This window comes from Podarcis gaigeae, assembly GCF_964106915.1.
Source record: "Podarcis gaigeae genome assembly, chromosome: 1".
NCBI classification, from domain to species: Eukaryota; Metazoa; Chordata; class Lepidosauria; order Squamata; family Lacertidae; genus Podarcis; species Podarcis gaigeae.
The window spans coordinates 69,710,135-69,733,632 of NC_139678.1; the positions used below are offsets into that span (position 1 = coordinate 69,710,135).

General features: G+C 41.5%; 1 protein-coding gene across 5 annotated transcripts in view; it reads left to right on the forward strand.

Moving 5' to 3' along the window:
- The window catches only part of DENND2B (DENN domain containing 2B), a 136,100-nt gene that overhangs the window by 99,969 nt on the left and 12,633 nt on the right, over positions 1-23,498 (forward strand). For all 5 annotated transcript variants that reach the window (XM_083724703.1, XM_083724702.1, XM_083724705.1 and 2 more), the window contains 7 exons: positions 1,039-1,083; positions 3,373-3,557; positions 4,840-4,949; positions 6,637-6,706; positions 12,972-13,049; positions 14,840-14,980; positions 16,025-16,173. In XM_083724703.1, the coding sequence (XP_083580829.1) occupies positions 1,039-1,083; positions 3,373-3,557; positions 4,840-4,949; positions 6,637-6,706; positions 12,972-13,049; positions 14,840-14,980; positions 16,025-16,173 (778 nt within the window). The remainder of the gene's footprint in view (positions 1-1,038; positions 1,084-3,372; positions 3,558-4,839; positions 4,950-6,636; positions 6,707-12,971; positions 13,050-14,839; positions 14,981-16,024; positions 16,174-23,498) is intronic.

Genomic DNA, 23,498 nt, shown 5'->3' on the forward strand with positions numbered 1-23,498 from the left:
AGAGATACTAGGGAAATGTGGCCATAGCTGCAACAAACCTGATTGCTATATAAAGTGTGAAACGGCTCTCAATGTTTCCTGGAAGGTGCCAGCTAATTTCTGCAGAACTGAAGTGCACAAATGTGCTCATGGTGAAGCCACATCGGCCACTGATTTATTCCTGTCAACTTGTTGCATATGCAACAATGTGAAAGTAAAACCAATTAATAAAACTGGATCCTGTGTGCATATTCTTTCCAAATGAATGTTTTTAATATTTGCTATGGTCTGCGCATCTCATGTGCATCTTTGTATGTGCATGTGATCATGTATGCCAGTGTGTGTGTGCCAGGGTAGCAGAAGTAATGAGAGTTCCTAATGGTCCTGCCCTATGAGATGTACCACTCCAACACCAAGACATGAAAACATAGAAGGCTTAGGAAGTTGTCTTGTACTAAGTGAAGCCATTGGTCCACTCACAGCAGCAGTCCAGGGTTTCAGACAGGGTGCAATGTGGGAGACTGAACCTAGGACCTTCTGCATACAACGCAGATGCCTATCCGCTGACCTAAGGCCCTTCCCTTATATCTAGATCTGAACTTAGCCTTGCTACTGCTTGCTTCTGGCTCCCTGCCCTTGACACATAGCTGTTGGTCTGCTTAAGAGCAGCCACATGCTGTGAATGTGTCGCCAGCCTAGCTACCAGTATGCCCACTTACCCAAGTGGGCATTCATCACAGAATTAATTCATGTTATTCATACAGATTTCTGACTACTTAAGCTTTTAAAGTGTCCCCCTTGACTCCTCTGAGGTGTTACAATCTCTTTTCAGTAAAAAGAATTTGAATGGGAAAGTGTCAAACTAGTTTTCAAAATGCTTCCTCAAGCAGCCTGGAAATTACTTTTTTCTTAAAGATTTCCATAATCATGAAACATCGCTTGACCATGTATTTTCATTGCAGGACATAAGGACACACATTATTTTTATTATTATTTTGCTAACTTTAAGAGCAAACCTGAATTTTCCTTCTGATAATAGAATCATTCTCTCTATTTCAGATGAAAATAGTGAGAGTGAGAGTGATTCGGATGACAGGTTTAAAGGTGAGAGGCTCAGCATTCCTTATCTTTTAGTTGCTATACAATCCAATGAAATTAAATGGGAGACAAGGTGTACATCTCCCCCTTACCACATCCCATTCCATCTCTGACAGCAGATGCACGTGAGAGTGGCGATGGAGCAGCAGTGGCATGCGATCAGGGGTCAGCAAACTTTTTCATCAGGGGGCTGGTCCACTGTCCCTCAGACCTTGTGGGGGGGGCGGACTATTTTTTTTGGGGGGGGGGAATGAACGAATTCCTATGCCCCACAAATAAGCCAGAGATGCATTTTAAATAAAAACACACATTCTACTCATGTAAAAACACCAGGCTGGCCCCCCAAATAAGCCAGAGATGCATTTTAAATAAAAGGACACATTCTACTCATGTAAAAACACGCTGATTCCCGGACCGTCCGCAGGCTGGATTTAGAAGGCGATTGGGCCGGATCTGGCCCCTGGGCCTTAATTTGCCTACCCATGCCACTAGGTGCTGGCAACACTGTGTTCACTTGGACGGGACAGGGTGGCAGCAAGGTCAGGGAATGGCAGCAGCATTCTATAGGTGCATCCTGGCTGCTACTGCCAACTTGGAGCTCTCTGGACTTTGCTATTGCCCTAGTGCTCCTGTCGCTGCTGGCTGAGCATCACAAACGATGTTGCTGGTCTCTGAGGGTCCCCTGAGCCTAAGAATCGGCCTTTGGAGAGGTGGTACATTGGGGGTGCAGTAAGGAAGAAGCAGGAAAGCCGTTTCATTGTCTTTAGGATGTTTGCATTTGACTAAAGTAATTATTCTCATGCAAGGCCTTGTATCAAGGATTGGTAAGCCCCAGCCTTCCATGATAGTCTTGAACTCCAACTCCTGTCATTCATGCCGGTTGGCCATGCTAGCTGAGGATGATGGGAGTTCGAGCCCAATGGCATCTGTAGGGCCACAGGTTTCCCAATCCCTGCATGTAGCCAATAAGAATATAATAAGTGGTGGTCATTGTGATGGACAATTGTAACACTACATTTCCTAAATGCTTAAAGCACTTTGTAGATATGTTATATCAGTAATCATTATCTACAGCAAGCCTATATAATATGCCAGTACTGTCATCACCCTATTATAGATTGGCGGCAGTAGGCATTTAAGGTGAAAGCTACCCAATACAGTTCTTCCCAGCTTGGAGCACTTGCTCAGAACCAGCATTTTCTGCAGCTTATCTTCTTTTTACAGTTTTTTTTTTAGCATGGAGCAAATTAATTAAGGTTCACTAAATGCAAAGCTTCATATAAAGGAATGGTTTTTTTAAAAAAATAAGAAATATGGTGGGTATGACTATCACTTAAAAAATCCTTTAAAGACAGTAATAATAATGATGATGAAATGATTGTGAAATTGCTGGGCACCATTTCTCTTCTCCTTAGCCGTCTTTGCTGCTTTTGCTTTCTAGCAGTCTGGTGCATCTCAGTCTTTGGCCAGTAAATCTGTTTTTATGGACTTACTTCCCAGCTAATGCCAGAATCTGCTTTTATTCCATTGAATTTCCTGGCTTTAGGTTGATACAGATTACTGTGGTATCTGAGGTGCAGCAGAAACGGATGGGTGAAACTGCAGCTTGTTGCTGCTCCTTCTGTGGGGCCTTAAAATTAGTATTATATATTTGTTATTGTATTTTTTCCAAAAGGCAATGCTCTTATATTACCTGGGGGGGGGCACTCACTCCAAGAGGAGCTTCCTTTTTTCTGCTTTTTAAAAAACAATGCTATCATCAGTCTAGTCCCTGATCTAGATTGGGACCACAGTACAGGGGGCAAAGGGTTAAATCTCTCCCTAATGCACACCCTCATTCAAATCAGCCCCCCTCCCCATATCTACATGGGGGGAGAAAAGAGAAGGGAAAGTTTTGTTGTGCAAGCAGAAGTCCTTGTGTAGGGCTTCTGCTGCCAGAAATCCTTAGTTGAATCCCACCCAGAGGACTTTATCACATCAAGGTTGAAACATGTTTGGCAACACAGACCTGATTCTAAAGTGATGTGAGAAGCTATTTTATGTTTGTGAATAAAGTATAGGGATCCTTACGGTTTACAGCCTGTTGCATTTGATGCTATGCAGTCAGCTGACTTCGTAAAGCTTGAGTAGGTTGTATTCCTCAAGTTTCTTTTCAAGAACTTTTATCGCTTCTGTACTTGAAAAGGCTTTCATTTATGTAGGAAATAAAGACATGCAGAATTAAAAGTGAACGTGCTTGGGCTTAGCATCTCAGAAGCTGCCAAGTAATACTTTTTGCTTCTTTTCTAATATTAGCTCACACCCAGCGACTTGTCCACATCCAGTCAATGCTGAAGAGAGCTCCTAGTTACCGGACTTTGGAACTGGAGCTGATTGAATGGCAGGAACGTGAATTGTTTGAGTATTTTGTGGTAGTTTCTCTTAAGAAGAAGCCCTCTAAAAATACTTACCTCCCTGAAGTCACATATCAGTTTCCAAAGGTAAAACAACAACTTTATTGGATTGCCGTCATTATTGTTATTGTAGCTGTTGACTGCTATTGTAGCATATATAGGACACTGTTAGGCACATGCATAACTTAAAAATAGACACATGTCCAATTTTAAGAAATATTACTATAGATGGGTGGACATTATTATTTTATATTTCACATTAAATTTATATAGTCATCCATCAATAAATATTCTCTAGGTGGTTTACAAACCAAGTAGGTGGGTAAGTAAGTAAATAAGTGAGTAAGTAAGTAGTAAGTAAATAGGGTGGCTGCATTCACACAGTGTGGCAAACTATAGTAAATGATTTTTCTGTGAACATGGGAGATCGCTTCACTCCTCTCTTAGCACAAGCTGAAACAACGAATTGCAATCCCTGGCTCAATGTTAATGGGAGAATGTAACACACTGTAGATGGTACAGATGTGTTCACGGTGATGATATTACAGCTTGATCTAGGGAAGAAGGAATTGCCACAGTTCCTTTCTATTCTGTAGAAATCGTTCTGCCCTCAGGATAGCATTTTGGGAGGGTGTGGAGTCCATGGTAGGGAGGCAGCAGCGTGGAACTCCTTTGCAATAGGCATCACTTTCCCTTGTCCTTTCATTGGATACAACCCACTGACTTTTTTTTCAAAATTGGCCTATTGAAATGAATAGCCTTGATAAACTTAGGTTTATTAATATCACTGGGTTTACTCTAAATTAGTTGAATACGACCCATAAAGTCAGTCTTCTCAGTGTTTGTAGTTTTCTTTGCCTAGAGTCAAGATCTCATAAGGCTAATGGAATCAGGCAAAGGCAATAATGGAACAGCAGCAACAAAAGCAGGATCCTGAGTGGGTTTCTATGATTGTGTGGAGGAGAAAGATATCAATGAGGCTCTGATATCAATAATAATAATAATACCCAGCTTATCTATTTTGTCATTTGTCTTCTCTTGAACCAAAAAGGCAGTAGTTTAAATTCAAAAGGCACATTTTTGCCTTTTTGCGTATGTTTCTGTACTAAGTAATATATATATGGCTTTGGGGGATAAAATATAGTTTTCTCATTTAGTTACTCGGTTGAGTCACAGTTCAATCCTTAACCGTGTCTACTTAGAAGTAAGCCCTATTGGGTTCAATGGGGCTTTTTCTCCCAGGTAAGTAGGGTTTAGGATTCCATCCTTAAGAGATGTTTGTAAAAGGATAGCTATTCCCTGTATTGATTTAAAAAGCCTGATTTGAGTCTGTTCTAGACTCTGCTGATGTTGACTTATTCAACCACAGCTAGAAAGACCCACAAAGCAAGTTCGCGAAGCAGAAGAACGTCTCAAGGCCATCCCACAGTTCTGCTTCCCAGATGCCAAGGACTGGAACCCAGTGTCAGAATACAACAGGTAAACTATCCTGCTGATAGTTACAAGACTGGATTCGTGGATTGACAAAACACACATAAATCTGTGCCCTTTGCTTGTTGTTGAATGTAGATGACATTTTTTTCTCCTTTGGAACTCTAGTTATGTTCTGCGGGTGCACCACACCTAGTTCTTGCCTCTTTTTGCTGCTCCTGCTAACGCCCTTTGCACAGCATTGAAGAAGATAATCAGTGAAATTGCTCATAGCAGTTTGATTACTGGCCTTTCTGGGCTCCCTGGGCTTAGAGAAGGGAGAGCTCACTTCTGATTATCACAAAAGCCCTGTTTAGGTTTTCTGTTACCAAGTAGAGGAGGGGTGGCTAACCCATAGCTCAGGGGGTGTTATCTGGCTACTCAATCTCTCTCTCTTTCTCTCTTTCTCTCCCTCTCTCCACCCTAATACCCAATGAGTTTAGCAATGGCACCAAAAAGAGAAAAACGTTCAAGCGGACATAGCACTGGGTTGGGCACAGCCTTGCACTCTAATGGAGATGCAAATTGCCACGCTCCAACACATCAAATGGATAATTTTGTGAGCAGAGGGCTATAACTTACGGCCTTGGAGTGCTGCATAACAACTTCCTAGGAGGAAGGGCATGGTAGGCCTTGGAAAAGATGGGCTGCCATGACAGAGAAGGGGAAGCAAATGGCCTCCAGCTACCCTGCACCCTGCTGTGGCTGCTCCCACTACCACTGCTGATGCCTGGGCAATGAGTGGTGGCAGGTAGGGATGGGTGGCTAGAGGGATAGAGCTCTCTGCTCCCTTCTCCCTGGTGCTATTACCACTGGCCAGACAAGTAACAACAGAAAGCGGGGAGGTGGCAGAGAGGAGGGAGCAGTTTCACAGTATGTGTTTTGGGGGAGGGATGGTGGAGAGGAAAGCCAGGGTTCCTTCTCCTTCTTCAGATCAGATTTTAATTTGAGCCGGAGTAGAGTTTGGGCCTTTTAAAGCTTGCCTCTCCTTTGAGGTGAGCTTTTGCAAGCTCCCAAAGACATTCTCTAAGCCTGGCTTGAGGGAGCTTTGCAACCATCTCTTGTTAAGTTTTGTATAGCAGTCAAGAACAAGAGATGTCAGTCTTTGGGGAGATTTTTCTGCTCACCTCAAAGTCTCCATACTTAAAGAAGTAGCTCTCAGCATAACCTACCAAACCAGCTTGTGAGGATAAAATGGGATGGAGTGAACTATGCATGCTGACATGAAGTTCTTGGAGGAAAAGTGGGATATGAATGAAATAAATGGAAAGGGAGGCTCCAGCTTGAAATAGCTGAATTGGAATTCATTGCTTAATTTGAATATATTCCATTCGGACTTAATTGGATCGGTGTGTTTCTTTCCTCCTACAGCATAAGCTACTGCATAAACCATATGCTAGCTGACCACTGTAAGTGAAGTACTCTGTCTTACAACTGTGAGGCAAAAGAAACCAACCAATTTCACAATAGAATATCTGGTTCTCCGTTGCTTCTTGTGTTATGTAATCATTTACACATGGATAGAATGAGTACAAATCCTTTGGTTAGTCACAAAGCCTCACCAAGACTATGAGATAAAACCACAAGATTTATCTGTCTGGAAGATATCTCAAAACATGTCAAAATATTAATCGAAAGGAATCTTAACACCTGCTTTTTGGCAGCACAATAACATCTGTGGTAATCTTTGTTACAGTGAAACATTCTCTTTTATGCTGACGGGAGAAGATGGCAGCAGAAGGTTTGGTTACTGCAGAAGATTACTAGTAAGTACATCAACTTTTTTCAACGTACACTATGCTAAGAATGTGACATATTATGAGAGCTGAATGTGTCACTTTTGGGGCTGCCGACAAATGCAAGAAGAAAATTAATCTCTTGTGGTCTTAAGGGAAATACAGCTTTTTCTACAGAAAATCAAATCAAATCCATATTCATATTCCAGGGAATCTAGGAGTTCCTGTATTTTACATGTTTCAGTGTTTATGGCAGGGAATTTCATTTTTTAAAACCAAGCCCACTCTCAATTGTTTATTCTACTTGGAAAATTCATACCTACCTACTCCCAAATTGGGCATTTCCAGAGAAGAGCTTACTAGAAGTAAAACAGGATGTATCTGATAGAAATGTTACCTATTATGAAGAGGATACAGAGCTACTGGCACTCATGACAGTTGATTCTTTCCCCATGGTGATCCCATGAGTACATTTGGACTAGAAGTAGTAGCTAGTATTAGCGGCATAGTGCATACTGGACTACAGATGCCTAGCACACCAGCAAACTAATGTACAGGTCACTAGAACTGCTAAAGGGTTTATGCACACTTACCTATTGCCTCACTCTTTCCAGGCACAGGTCCACACTTAAATGTTCCCTCTCCAAGTGTTTTTTTGTTTTTGTTTTGCCCCAGAGCTTTCCCTGGGAAAAACTGCTTTTTAATGCTCAGTTGCAGCAAATGTCATTTCAATGTCAATTAAGGGTTTCTGTGGATTGCTGTTTGTTCCGATTGAAGTTTAAAGAGCAGATTTTTCTGGGGGAAGCTCTGGATAGAGAGAAAAGGGCACATAGAAACAGAGATTTAAAGCACAGGCTGTCCCTGGAAGGAGCGGAGGAAAGCTAAGTGTGGATAAGCCCAAAGCTAACATTGGGGAACTTCTTTTTCTACCTACATTTTATTGCTTCCTATCCCACTTAATGAGGATGTGTTGTAGTGCCAAACAGAGGCCAGTAAGCTGCATTTTCTCATGCTCTGCCCATCTTCCCTTGTGTAGACATTACGTTATTGGGAAACTGGGTCGAGGTCATTCTTTGATTTCCACTCAGGGCCAATTTAGATGTGGTGGTAGATGATCTATGTGCTTAAACACAGGTCAGCCCACAGACACACAGAAATGGGTTGTGCAGGCTCTAGTTTTAACAGCAGGAAAGGAGTGCTGAACACCCCTGTCCCTGGTTGTCACTTACCTTTCTGCATCCCATCTCCCAACCACCTTTCTAGCAGTTAAGGATGCTTCTACTATTAGAGTTTCACTAGGGAGTAAAACACATGTGGGAATAAGATATAGGGTGGTAATATAGAAGCAAGGGAAGATACAGTACCCCTCATCTGTAGTCTCCTTTTGCACTCACTCCCCTCTTTGATGATCAGGGCAGATCCATGATTAGTATTTCTGCTATCATGTCTCCTCAGGCTATTGCTAGCAGTAGTAATATTATCCTACAGCAGTCTCTGGCATGTACAGTATAGGGAGGCAATCCATGCATGAGAATATGTTCCTGAATGTGGATTACACCTTGCTGAATTGAGGATAATCAAATGCAACCATTCATATAATGAAAGCCTCTGCCCACTTTATGTTTTCTCCACGAGATTGATGCTCATGACAGAAACAGCATGTATTTTTGAAATAGTTTAATTGATGTGGCAAGTTGTCTTACTTGGGGAGTTTTTTAATTGCAGGGACACGAATCAGGGAGCCAATATGGCAATTCCCCTATCTGTGAGACAATGATAGTAAATAATCAACAATAACAGAATATTAGGAATAATAGGAGGCATGTGACCAGAAATAGGAAAAATATGATATATGACAACCAAAGGTCAACATCACCGTTGACCGCTTACACTGTGCTGACACTGCAACACTGACCTTGGCTTTGGTTCAAACAAGTACAGTGGTACCTTGGTTCTCAAATGCCTTGGTACACAAAAAACGTGGAACCCAAACACTGCAAACCTGGAAGTAAGTGCTCTGGTTTGCAAACTTTTTTTGAAAGCTGAATGTGCTCTGTTTTGAGTGTTTATTTATTGATTTGAGTGCCACACTTCCGATTTGAGTGTTACACTTCCGATTTGAGTGTTACACTTCTGTTTTGAGTGTTACACTGAGGTCTGTCTGTTTTTGCTATTTATTTTGCGTTTTTGTTTTTGCGGCTTTTTGTTTTTGTGACTGTGTGGAACCCAGTTCAGCTACTGATTGATTGATTGTGTGACTCCAGTACACTGTTTATTGCTTTCATTTTATGGATCAATGGTCTCGTTGGATAGTAAAATTAATGTTAAATTGCTGTTTTAGGGGTTGTTTTTAAAAGTCTGGAATGGATTAATCCATTTTTGCATTACTTTATATGGGAAAGTGTGCCTTGGTTTTGGAACGCTTTGGTTTTGAAACAGACTTTCGGAATGGATTAAGTTTGAGAGCCAAGGTACCACTGTAATTTGTAAGGGAGCAGCACATTAAGATGGAACCTTGTTTTGGAAAAGCAGATACTCCCACTTCTGAAGGGACTACCTGCTGTTAGATTTTTCTTTTCTTTTTTAGAAAGCTTAACTTTTCAGCAGCAGGTGCTGCTAATGGCCTGGGTTGGATGGTGGAGAGGAAGATACAAAAGAATATTCCTGGCAGGATAGCTGGTACTTCTGTTTGATTGCTTTGAGGATGGAAAAGGGTAGGGTGTGCAAAACTGCAGACCTTGTAAATCATCTGCATACCACATGCAACACAACCCTGACTTACAGAACACAGACTTTACTGTTCAGGAAAACCTATTCAAAAGCTGTAATCTAAAGTAATGTTGATAGTGTGGGACAGGATCTCCTGGCACTGTCAGATGCTGCTTCCAGTCCAGTTTTGGCTTAAATGTTTTGATTGTTTCATTTTCAAAACAATAAAGTTGGACAAGTACAGTTGTCAGGCTTCCATGACTATTAATATGTACAGTATGTTCACATTACATTGCTACATCCACAGTTTCTTTCACTTAAATAAGCATTATATTATAAGTGCATTTTGATCACTGGCATTAATGTCTTCCATAAACTGAAGTTTGAATTCTAGATGTCACCCTTTGGGATTATTAGAAATTACATTCAAATGCCCTTATATGTGGCTAAATCTGAAACTCTTTTATCAGAATTCCTATGTGGATATTCAAAAGAAGTGGGAAATAATTCGCTGATGCTTGAAAATTGAAAACAGTGGCAAACACCACCTAAGAGCTATTCCTAAGTGTTTTGAGGCCCAAATAAGCCCTTTATTCTTTTTTCAGAGTTCTGTATTATAGACGTGTATGCTAGGCTGACAACCTTTAGTCTTCTTGAATACTTGGGGAGATTTGTTTTTTAAGACTGCCTTCAGACTCACAAATCTGCACTGAGGTTGCGGTTCACAGGGACATGAAACTGGCTTTGATGATAGGTACTTTCTGATCTTTACAATTTTGCATAACAGCCCTTAGCACTGAGACAACCTGCTCCTGGGGCATTTAGTCAGTGGTGGACCTTGGCAGTGGCGTAGCGTGGGTTGTCAGCACCCGGGGCAAGGCAAGTAATTTGCATCCCCTAACCCGTGGATTTGCGCCCCCTAACCCTAACCCCCAGATGTTGCGCCCGGTGCGGCCGGCCCCCCCCTGCACCCCCCACGCTACGCCACTGGACCTTGGGGCCTCAAATTTCAGCGATGCCCTGTGTAACACCAAAAAATTGGAACTTTCCTCACTTCGCATCTTCCATTCTACATCATAGCTGCAGTGCCCCCGAGGCTCTGCGCTGAGTGCAACCAAGCCAGTGGTGCTCCCCTAAATCCACCTCTGATTTACCCATTCATATAGACCAAAGTTGGGCAACCTGTGGCCCTCCCGGTATTGCTTGATTCCATCTTCAACTAATCAACACACACAGACACACACACACACACACACACAGACACACACACACACAGACACACAGTCTAATGGAAAATAACATTCGAGCTATTACTTAAAATTGCACACTACAGTATATTAAAAAACAATTTCAAAATTCAATGATTTTTATTTCAAATGTGAATACTGCCACAAATGTAAAAAGCTTTGTACTAACACTGGGGCTTTTTTTCATAATTGGAGGTTTGAAGGAAACTGAAAGGTTATGCATGCGCACACCAGTGAAAGAGTTGATAGAAAGAAGAGTTCCAGCCACTTTAAAACTTTCCACCTCTGAGGGGCTCCATTTTTATTGCTGCGATCTGTTAGCACAAAGGAAGTCGCTGCTGCTGGTAAAAAGAAAAGGGAAATCTGAAATAAAGGACATGAAGCAAGAGAGGTTTGGAAAGTGAAGATGCTCAATGGTTTTTTTTTAAACTTGGTGACACTGTAGCCTTTAAGGGTTATTAAAAAAGCAGCAAAAGACCCCAGGAGTAATATTTCACAAGGCCGGAGCTTTTGACTAAACTGTGAGCCGTTATTGTTCCTGCTATTATATATGACCCAGGAATGCAGTGTTTTTACTGGCAGCCAGCAAGACAGCTTTTAGCTGGTAGCTGTCCAGGACGCCTGGCATGGCTACAGCATTCCTGCAGATTTGACACAATGATTTTAACCCAAATCCCACATGCTAGATATAATCACTTGATGCTTTTAGAAGGCGTTTTTATACCTAATATGGACAAAGAAGGATTCTGCCTTTTCAGAAATGTGATGTCTGCTGAGCAGCAGGTCTTGATCCAGAAATAGACTCATCTGTGTTCACTTAACTTCACTGCATCTTCACGATTTTAACCGCAGAAGCACACACACCTGCTGACCAGCCCAGTCATTCTCTGATTAGAACATTAATCTGCAGTTTCCTGTGACTTGTACGCAAACAGCTCAACAGCAAAGTGTTAACTGCAGAAAATATTTTGAAAGCCTCATAAAAATAGGGTTAAGACCAGGATTTTTAAATGTTGCCATCTCCTTTGGTTCGATTGGAAATGGAAGGAGCTAGTGTACCTGGCACTGCTGTTTTGTCCTTAATATGGAGCATGTGCTCACACCATCAGCACAACTGCAAATTAACTGCCTTTTAACATTCATAATGAAGGAATGTCTACATGATTATGGAGGACACTGTCAAACCACCTAGGTCATGGCTAGTTTCCTGATTGCTTTCTATTTGCAAGGCACCCGATGGATGTAGTAAGATTTGTGGTGGCCAAGGCCAGTCCTACTATTTGACAGAGTGAGGTGTAACCACCTCAGGCCCTAGGTACTGACAGCACTTTTTCCAACCATGAAGTTGTTACAGTAAGTGCCACACTTTAAAAAAAAAATTTTTTTTTAATTAAAAGTTTTCTTGGTTTACAACAGTTACGTGCATTGTCTCTTTTTTCAGATTGTGAAGTCCTTTCTACAAATCAGTTACATTTGATATAGGACATTAGTATTGTATACAGCATAGGGTTGGGGAAGAAAGGGGGGGAGAGGTGTGATGAAACTTATGTTCCTTTATATAGTGTGCATGTGGTTATTTTGTCAGTATGAACTGGGTAGGTTCTCTTTCTATTCACTTATTACATTTCCTTGGTAGTGAGAGGGATTGGGCAGAGTGTGAAGTGCCACACTTTTTAACAACAACAAAAAGATGTGCCGCTACTGCGTACCCTTGAGTACTCCCTGAAAAAAGGCACCGGGTACTGGAATGGGAGCAGCAGCAACATTACTTGATTGTCTGTATACTGACGCCTGCTCCAGCCAATCATTCATTTTTGTTGCCACATAGCCTTACCTTGGCCCCATAATCTAGTCTGAAGCCTTGGGCTCTGTGGAAAACGCTATCCTGTTGACAGGATTCAACTGCCAGTCAACTTGGCTTCAGTACATGGAATACGGCACCATCTTGTCCTTCATCTCAGGCAGCAAAATGTATTGGGCTGGCCCTAGTGGTCGCATTCTCAATGGTCCTCACCCCCAACTTTTCTCATAAGTGAACTTGGTGGCTTCAGTTCATATATGATTGAAAAACGACATCAATGGCAGAAATTCTAAATGTGCTGGAGGTTTCTTTAAAATAAAACAAAACTTTGATTTGGTATGATGATGGGGAAGTGTGTCCATTGCACAGCAGTTTCCAGAATGGATAAATGTATCTTGAGGTTCCAGCCTTCGGGAAAATAAGGTGATTTCCCAACAGTTTGACCACTTTGGTGGTGAAAGGAAAGATTCATGTTTAGAATAGTGGCTTAAAATGCGATTAAACCTGCTTTCTTTCTTTCTTTTACTATTGTTGTCAGCCAAGTGGAAAAGGTCCACGCTTACCTGAAGTATATTGTGTGATCAGCCGCCTGGGTTGCTTTGACTTATTTTCCAAGGTAAGCTGGAAGTTTTTTTAAGCACTGCTGTTGCATTAGCTGCTCACAGAAAACTTTCACACTTAATGAGTCAAGAAGATGAATTTTTTGTTTGATTGGCGATAACAGTATTTTAGAATTACTGTGCTGGACAGTTCATCTCTGTTATTGACTTTATTAAAGAATGCTTTATTACTTCTGTGCCTGAAGTGCATCTCAATTTGAAAAACATCTGTGTCTGTCGGTATTGGCACTCTCCCTCTCAGTCCATTGTATTCTAAAGCCACTTTTGGCTAAGCTGTAATTCTTGGCACACTTATCTGAAATGATGAGCCAGTATAACACTAACCCAGTATCTGTTTATTGCCAAATACAGGGAATACCTCCAGAACCTCTTTTTTTTAAAAAAAAAAAAATGTGGTTGGATGTGCATCCAATGGATATCTAATCCTCATGGCCCACATGCCCCTGTATTCAGTCTGCATTAATCCCCCTGCACACCCAAAATACTGATGCCAGGCTTGATAATCTCCCAGTTCCTTTCCGCTTCCCATCCCCAAGGCCTGTATCACCAAAAGTTGCTGAAACTTGGAAGTTCAGGATGCATATGCACCTGTAGATAAAAGATAACTTCATATCAAGATCATTGCATGGGTGGATTCTGTTAGGCTATGCTGTTTTCTGTCATCAAAGAAAGTTTAAAATGTGTTAATGGGAGTTATCTAAATAGCAGTGTCAAAGGCATGCAGAAGGCATTGCATTCATGCCCTGGTATCTCCAATAAAATAATCTCAGGAAGCAAGGCTAAAAAAGACTTCTGCTGCAGAGCAGCTGCCAGTAGGACAGTAGACAGTAGTGGTCTGACTACTGCAGCATTATACATCAACATCAAATTGCCTCAGAAATGGATGAGTTTTGCAAAAAAAGCTTCCCATTTGCAGTTCAGCTATTAATGGAAACTGTAAATGACTTACCTGAGCTATTTAAATGCCAGAAGGTAAAGCCGGAACTTTTTGATAGAAGCCCAGCAAACTAGTTCTTCATTTATATTATCACAAGCATCATTCTCCTTTCTATAAGGGTTCTCAGATATAGAAAGCTTTCAAACTTTGGTGATGGTTACTCAAAGGGAATTTGAACTCTCTTGTGCTGTTACTGTCTGCTCCTGAAAGACTATGGCTTAATGTGAATGTGCAAAGTGCTGGAGAGAAATTTGTGACTGCTTTTCTCCTCCTTTGGCCCTGCATATTCACACTGGGTTGTTTTTTTTGCCATGATTATGCTCAGTGTTGCACCTGAACCTGGGCACATGGTTTATTTCTGCCAGACAATGAACAAGTGGTAAGCCAAGGAACAAACATTGGCTACAGCTTATGACCCCTATGACCCCTATTGTCTCCCCACATTACTTGGTCCAGCTGTGCTGATTAGCTACAGTCCCTCTGTTTGACCATTATCTGTGTGGTGCTGCAAAGCAGCCAAGGTCCTGTAATTCCAGGTTATCTTTCAAGCTTTGGTGTCATTGAGAGATTCCTTGTTTAGATGGAATGTTAGTGACAGTCCTTCTCAAAGAAGTACGTTTAGATTGAGTCGATACTCAACTGGAAGGCTTCAGTCCGAGAAATGACATTTCTGGAAAAAGAAAGTTGGATATTGCTTGTTTGTTATTTTTTTTAAAAAATAAATGGACAAAACGCAAAATTTCTGATTTACTGGCACTTTGGTTGAGTAGAGTCAATATAGCATACATGTGTAAGTTGTCATTAAGGCACAGCTTCTCTTTTATTCTGCATTTGACTGTGATGGATCAGATACTGGATGAAGTTGAAAGGAGAAGAGGAATATCTGCTGCCCTGGTTTATCCATTTATGAGAAGTCTGATGGAGTCTCCTTTTCCTGCACCTGGAAAGACAATCAAAGTCAAGACTTTCCTGCCTGGAGCTGGAAATGAGGTAAAAAGAAACCTTAAACTTGCAAGTAAAACCCTAACACACATATTCTCTCTCTCTCTCTCTCTCTCTCTCTCTCTCTCTCTCTCTCTCTCTGAAACAGTAAAATAGAGAGAAAGAAAGTAGAACACAGAGAGCTATCACAGCTCTGGAAGTTACATGTATTGTGGATTTATTTTTTAAAATAAATTTCTTTTGGGAAGCTGCTTCATTAGGCAATTTACTTTGGTGTGTGTATGTGCGTAACTGCTTCAGGAATCTAATTTATATTTGTTTAACAGATTCTATGCTATAGGGCGTCTTGGTTTTATCTATGAAAATTATGACATCAGCAGGCTTTATCACAAGGTCAGCAAGCTAGCCATCAGAGTAATCTCAAGGTGTTTTTGCTTGTTGACTAATCCCTAGTGGTTAAGTCAGGAAGCTACAAGTCACCACAGGCAAGGATTGAAAATTATAACCAACATGTTGCAACAGTTTACTACTGTATATAAGTATGTCACAATTTTGTCTATATTTGGTCATTAAAAGGCTACATAGTTCAGCCTACAAATTAGTGTCACTAGAGATAATTCCTGCATTCATAACATACTGTATGTGAGCTAATTCTTTTTACGTTGTAGTGTATGAATGATGGAATGGTGTCAGTTTCACTCTGTGTACTTGGTTTTTTGTGCTTTTATATTGTAAACCACCCTGTGATCTTTGGATAAAGGACAGTACAGGGATCTAATAAGTAATAAAATAAATTATAATAAATAATAGTAAACCAGTACCAACATCAGCTTCATGTCAAGCACACATTAGGCAAAATACGCACTTTCTCCTTCTCTGCATATTGCGGAAAGTAATGTTTCCTGGGGAAAATACCATAAAAGGTGACATGAATTCTCAAGGCTACCAAACTGGGCAGACAATCCAAGAAATGTTTTGTTACTTTCAAATTCCACATAATAATTAACCAAAGTCAGGATGCAAGATTGGCATAATGTCCATATTATAATCAAGCCAGTTAGAACGTGACTTGTGTTTGTGGAATGCATTCAGGTGATAGAACTCCGAAGGCCAATGGACTCTCGCCTGGAACATGTGGACTTTGAGTGTCTTTTCAAGTGTCTGAGTATACGACAAATCATCAGAATCTTTGCCTCCCTCCTGTTGGAACGTCGAGTGATCTTCATAGCAGATAAACTCAGGTAAGTCACCCAAGAACTTCCCTGATGAAAATTAAATATAAGGCTGAAAATTAAATATAATGCTATGAGCATAGTGCTGCTCACTGTACAACCATTCATTAAAGCTAGTTGGGGATACTTCCAGTCATTCTGTCTCCCTTCTCATTACAAAAAATGCAATTGACTTGAGGTTACACTTTTACTGAGTGCTTTCACATCATTTTATAAAGTAATAAACCTGTAATACTATGCTACGTGTTATGTGTTACCCAAAGCTAGGGATTCCCAAATTGAGGTCTACAGACTGAGCTTTATTCAGGTGGTTCACAGTGTGTCTGTGAAAACAGTTACAATTCTAATACTGTACAGTAAAATACAATATAAAAAACAAAGCAAGCAATAAAAATACATGTGGAAATTATACAGCGCCTAGCACAGCCCATTCAATTGCTACGGCAGGCAGGAAAAAAAAATTAAATGGCATGTCAAGACCCCCAGGAATTTCCAAGTGGTTTGTGGGAGAAAAACTTTTGGGAAGCACTGGCCTAAGGTGTGAAACTTGGGGACTCACTCAGTCAGTTATATCGTTGTAACTCTGTTGTAAAGATGCCTCAACAGGTGGTGCTCTAGAGCACAAAATTTGTCTATGTGATTTTCATAGGGTCCCCCCCTTTTTGTTATAAAGATCTAAATTATTACTTCTTTATAGCTATCCTCTGAAGCTGAAGAAGTGAAAAGGAATTGAATAGCTTCAGCACCACACATTTTTGCTTGCATGAACTGGTTCGTTCTATGTAGAGGTGTGGTTAAGTAAAGGTAAAGGGACCCCTGACCATTACGTCTAGTCGTGACCGACTCTGGGGTTGCGGCGCTCATCTCGCTCACCCCGTCGCGGGGATTCGAACCGCCGACCTTCTGATCAGCAAGTCCTAGGCTCTGTGGTTATTAACCAGTAATTGGGGGTGGGGACAACTCTTATTGAGAGCACTTCCACAAGGCAGTTGTGGACTTGGTGCTGCTTACACATGCAAGTTTTGTGCAGTGTTCACATGTCATTCTCATCAAAACGTCCCATTTTATTTTTCTATTTAATATGGATTTACTGGTTCTACAAAAATTCTGATGTTAAAGAAAACAGGGCAAGATAGTCAATCCAGATTAAAAGAGGAAAAAATATGGAACAGCATTTGGGTGTGGACAACGTCATGAGGATGTTGTGAAAAATGTGTGTGCATGAGATTCATTGAGCTCACAATAAATGGCCCTGTGGAAGTGCTCTGTGTCCCATTAATGCTTTTCCAAGAGTGTTTGAATTAGATTCACCAAGAGGAAAGAAGTATGCTCTCCCAGTGTAATAAATAGATGTATTGGTCAGGGGGAAATGCACATTTCACTTTATGTCAGTGATGTGCACTCTAGTACTGTACCGGAAAGCAAAAGTGCAGAGAGCTAAATGAAACAGGAAGGAAAAGATAAATCATCGTAAAACGTATGTATGGGCATGAGGGCGCTATGCAGTGGAAGAAGATGGAAAATGCCACAGGCTGTTTTAAAGGACTAGAGAAGGGGTCAGCAACCTTTTTCAGTCGTGGGCCAGTCCACTGTAACCTCAGACCTTGTGGGAGGCCAGACTGTATTTTGAAAGAAAAAAAAATGATCAAATTCCTATGCCCCACAAATAACCCAAGAGATGCTTTTAAAATAAAAGGACACATTCTACTCATGAAAAACACGCTGATTCCTGGACCATCCACTGGCCGGATTGAGAAGGCGATTGGGCCGCATCCGGCCCCTGGGCCTTAGGTTGCCTACCCCTGGACTAGTGTAATGCTCTCTGCTGCAGTGGTCTGAAACCTTGGAGAGATACCACCAGTGTAGACAGTACTGAGCTAGACGGACCAAGAGATAAGTCGTGTATTTACCAGCTGCTACTGCTGAATGGTGACGAGAATGCTGCAATGTTCTACCTGCACAAAGGCAATTAAGATTCCATGCAGGCTGGTGACATCATTGGTTCACACCTGTGCAGCCACTGTGTTGGATTCTGGTCCCCTCATTTGTCATTACCTGGTCGCTGTTTGTGTGGGAACGCTTCACAAAATTCATTTTGTTATACTTGTGTATTCTTTGCAATACACTAGGTTGCGAACAATTGTTTCATAAATTCCTCATAAATAATCTCATTATTGCTGGTGTCTTTGCAAATCAGTGATGAAAGTCTGTTCAGGACATTGTTAATAGCATATGTAACTCAGTGGAGAAGCTCTGTTACATGATGACAGAGAACCATAACAGAAATTTCAGAGATCATTATTATTATAGTGTGAAATCTACAATTCTCACCAAGCATGACAGCACATTTGATTTTGCTAATTCCTTTGTGCACAATGCCCAACAAGATAAATCCTTCTACATGACTCATGTCTTTTCAATGTGAAGTTTATGTTGGCTTACATTCATGGGGGGAAATACTTAGTAGCAGGATGAAGGAGCTGGGAGTTTATTCTTTACATTGTAGCCATAGTTAAAACCGTTTTGTACAAGGGGATAGTTGATAATTGGCTGATGTGATGCGGAAAGTATGTACTTCCTCCTCACTCCATGCCCCCTACCCCAGCTTTATCATCCAGACCTTTGTGCTCTGCAGTTTGTCACATGAAGCTCACTCCCTGCAATCAAGCCAGCATACCAATTCATGTGAGACCACTTCAGCCTGCCCTGCAAGCATTCAGCTTTGCTCAAAATCATTTACTGAGGGAATCTTAGCATAGGGCTGGTTAAACTCCAGCAATGTTTCTGCTGGTGGTTGTATCAGGGCTTGTCCTCACTGGACTTTATCATGAGTTTGAGGCTGTTTGAGTCCAGAATTTATAGGTGTTGTTCACATGACCTTTCCCTCAACAGGAACCCATCCCACATATTTTGTTGAGTGAATTCGGATGCCCCCAATCCCCAGGCCATCCAAAAAGCAAAGCAAAATGCAGAGCAAATCTGCTGCTGTCTGACTGCCAGATGGGCTGCTGCTGTTTGCATTCTGTTTGGTTAAGGTGGCATGGAATGGGTGTGTGAACGCAGATGTTTTCTTGTTTGCAGAATGGAAGGAGGACTTTTTTCTACTTCCCCACTTCCAGCCACTCAGTGAAGATTGGGGAAAAGACCTGATTAAGAATATTAAGGCTGAGTGGGGATGAGGAGTTTTTGACAGCATAGAGCAGGGGTCGGCAACCTAAGGCCCATGGGCAACAAGTGGCCCATGGGGGTTGTTTAACCGGCCCATGGACCCCCGCCACCTGCTCAGTCAGCTCCCGTGCGCCACACTAAACCGGCGCGGAGCAGAGCGGGGACCGCCTTCTGCGATGCTGGCAGCTTCCCATTGGCTGCAGGAAGCTCCTTCAGCCAATGGGAAGCTGTGCACGCCTCCTCCGCGCCAGAAGGAGCGTCGGAAATAGTGTTTGTGCATGCGTGTGCACTCCAGCCCACTGCGGTGTCTGCGGGACCATGAACTAACCCAAGCCACAAAAACTTTGCTGACCCCTGGCATAGAGGTTTGTTTGTGGGGCCACCGTTGGAGCTCCAAATGCCCACACAAGCAGTTTGGGTCTCTTAGGACATCAAAATGGCTGTTCAGTTTGTGAAACAATGGATTGAATTTAGGATCATGACCTTTTTGTAGAATTGCCCTAAGTCTCAGTATAATGTAGCCAGGATCTTCAAGTCCTTGGCCCAGCCAACACCTGGTATCCATACCCAGTATACAGTGACAATGGCCATAGTTTCTCCCCTGCCTGTATGAAAGATTGCATTTTTCATATATTCCCTGTTTTGTAAAAATCAAAAGAACAAAAATCCTTAGAAAAACATATTGGCAAGGGATGCACAACTTTTTCAAAAAAAAATTTTTATTGCGCTAGTCGAAGTCCATGGTAACATCCAAAGAAGGAAGACGAAAGAGAGAGAGAGAGAGAGAGAGAGAGAGAAGTTGCTACATACACTATATGCAGTAAAACCATGGTCAAATCCACCAAAATCTCTTATTACACAAAATAAAAAGTAATTCTCAGATAAAATATGCAAATTAGATCTTAGAGTCCCCTTTGCAATTCACTGCTGGATGCAAAATTTGTAATCCACCAAGTGGAATGCAGCCCACCAACCATGCTCATCAGGTCACCAGCAGCACAATAAAACTATCTGTTTTGCCCATCTAGGATTGTAGAAATAGTGAACTTGGTAAGCACTTAGGAGACCATGTGGCTGGTAGGCTGTAGTGTGCAGATGTTGCCTGTCCAGATTATTGTGACTATTCAGCAAGGGAATAACTTAATTGCAACAAAACTCAGAAGTAGAGCCCTAATCAACAACACACAGGATGATGAAGTGGCCTACAACACATGCTTGCATTATATCCTGGGACATATCGCATGACAATTAGTTGCTCTTAAAAATCCTTTTGTGTTGTGAAATATTCAGCTTTTGTTTCCTCTCCCACCCCGTATCTGAAACATTATCCATTAAATATCCCCGAGTATCCTAGATTCCTGTAAATGCTGTCCCATCATCTTCTGCTGTGGTTTTCTCCTAATCTGTGCATTCAGTTCTTTGACTTTGAATATCACCATTGTTCCTGAATGCATGTGTTAGCATATTCTGTAACTTGGGGACTTTTCTCACGGTTACAGCTATTCACTCAGCATTTTTTAACTGACATTTTTTCTTTCATGGGTAGCAACAATGACTCATGCTCTTATTTTGATATTTTCAAGGGGAAGCATTTTTTTTAACAAAATATGTATGGCATGTCATTTTTACAATTTGAGTACAGAAAGAAACAACAATGGGTCTCATGCTTCTAATCTGGTGTCCCATGGGACCAGAATTAGAAGTTAGACCTACAGTATGTCTGCCTTAAGTTGAAATTGGACATAACTTCAGGGCACTGAACTGATGCTGACCATCTTACCATGGTTTTAAGTGGCTTGTGGATTATAGATCGCCTGAGCTGGCATCCCCTTTGGACTACAGTTGTAAACAAATTCTTGCACATGAATTTTCATGTGAAAGACCCATACTTGAAGGCTGGTGAGCCTACTTGGAAACCGCTTGTTTTCAACTGCAGTTCAAAATGTGCTTGTGGTGAAGAAGCAGTGGGAGCAGTTCATCACAACCATAGACCATGATTTTATATCCCATCATTCAGCCCACTTTAGGAAGGCTTTGGTGGTTTGCAAAATGGCAATTGGCATATAATGACCTGCTGAGAAGAGCCCTAGTTCAGCTTTTGGTGAGGACCCAAATTGAAAAAGTGGCCTGACAGTGAGTTGTAATGCACGCTGGCAGTTCAGGCTCCAACCACATCTCAGTTTCCGCATATAAATTGGACCACATCTTGGCTAGATGTTTATTCCATGACTATGCCAGCATGAGGCACCTGTAACACCCCCCCCCCTTCTTAATTGCCCCATGACTTCTATGCTTACAATATAAACAACCAAGTATAGCTAAGTATCATGATAAGTTAAATTGTCCAAGTTAATGGAGTTTCAAATGTCTCCAGTTTTATACACTACAAAAAGATCTTTGTTCTCCATTCAAAAAGACATTCAGTCCAGGTACTCACTACGAGATATGCTAAAGAGGCATACAAGCATACAAAGTTACAATTCAGCCTACCAGTCCTGTTTTTTTAATGATATGTGTAAAAGATGCTAATGCAGCAAGGTTATTTCCATAATCAACCAATAAGTAGAAGGAGAGGACTCTGCAGTTGGCGGCAATATTGGCTGGAGAACTGTTGCCAGGCTGTCTGTCTGGGTGGCACAATCAATATAAAGGAATGTGCAGAACCTGTACAACAGAGTACCCTTTTCTTTTCTTGCTACTTTTTGGTTTAGTACTAAGTACTAGGCTAACCAGTTTGGAAGTACTAGGCTAACCAGTTTGCCAAGCTACTCAGATCTGAATATTCCAATCTAGCTAACCTATTTTCTTATCAAACCAAAAACAAAGAAAGCAACAGCATATCTTCTGGCAAGTTAAAGGCTCTCATATCTATTGTGTCGAACCTTTCATGAACCAAAATCCATTTCTCCATTCATAAGCTCCAGCCTACAACAATTTATGCTGCAATAAATCTGTTGATCTTTAAGATGTAAATATTTGTTCATTTTGTTGCAGTCGACTAATGCAACTACTCCTCTGGAAGTAAAAAAAGAAAAGAAAAAAAGTTGTTATGCATGTATAAAACTGCCTTTGATCACATGTTTGCTACCCAGTTGTCTCACAGTGGCTCTGTGCATTGGACAATTCATGGGCGGGGGGGGGGGGAATCTAGTGAAGTGGCCCAAAGCAAAAAGTTCCCCAAGCGTGGGAATTGCCCATGAGAGAGAGGATGTTGTTTCTGATTTACATCACAGCCCTGCCTTCAAGAGGAGGGCAGGTTACAAAAGGGCATTCTATAGAAAGCAAGGAGTATGTGCTGAACACTAAGGAATGTTTGTGTTCCTGCTTTTAGATTAACATGGTTCTCACTTTAGTTCCATTTGCTTATTGACTTGACCAGTTACACTTGAAACTTCCACAGTCATTAAAAGCGAGTTAAAGGATTATGCCTGGAAGCCTGTGAAGCATGCTCCACATTTTCTTTTCCTGAATCAGATGGTGGTGTTTTGTTTGTTTTTAAATCAAATACACTATTCAGCAAGATAAGAGTCAAGGCTAGCACATCACATGTTGGATAACAGTACTAGGAGGGAAATGTTTGCTAAGAAGGCAGCATTAATCTTTGTGTAGGTAGGCAAGGTCATGAAAGTCAGTTGCCTACACCCGGAGCCCTGTGTGGTACCAAATCCATTTCAGTAGAGACAGATCTGCCTTTTTTACTAAAGCAGAGTGGGAAAATCCATTGGGCAAGGGTGTTCCCAGGTTATTTGAGGGATTGCTAGATCTTACATTATATTTATTTGTTGTATTTATTTTCCCCAAGGGACTCAAAGTGGTGTGTATGGATTTCCCCCTCCCCATTCATTGAGTCATGGAGTTGGAAGGGACCCTGAGGATCATCTAGTCCAACCCCCTGCAATGCAAAACTATGCAGCTGTCCCTTATGGGGATCGAACCTGCAACCTTGGCATTATCAGCCTTGGCATTATCAGCACCATGCTCTAACCAACTGAGCTATACCTGCAGGCTATACCTACAAGACTGTTTTTGTTAAGAATATTCATCTACTACTTGTCAGTTCAAAACTGAACCACTCAGGGTGCTTAAAACATGTAACAAGGCTCAGAAGAACAAACTGAGAAGCTAACAAATGAGCAGGAGGAAAAAAAGAGCAAAACCAAAGGCTT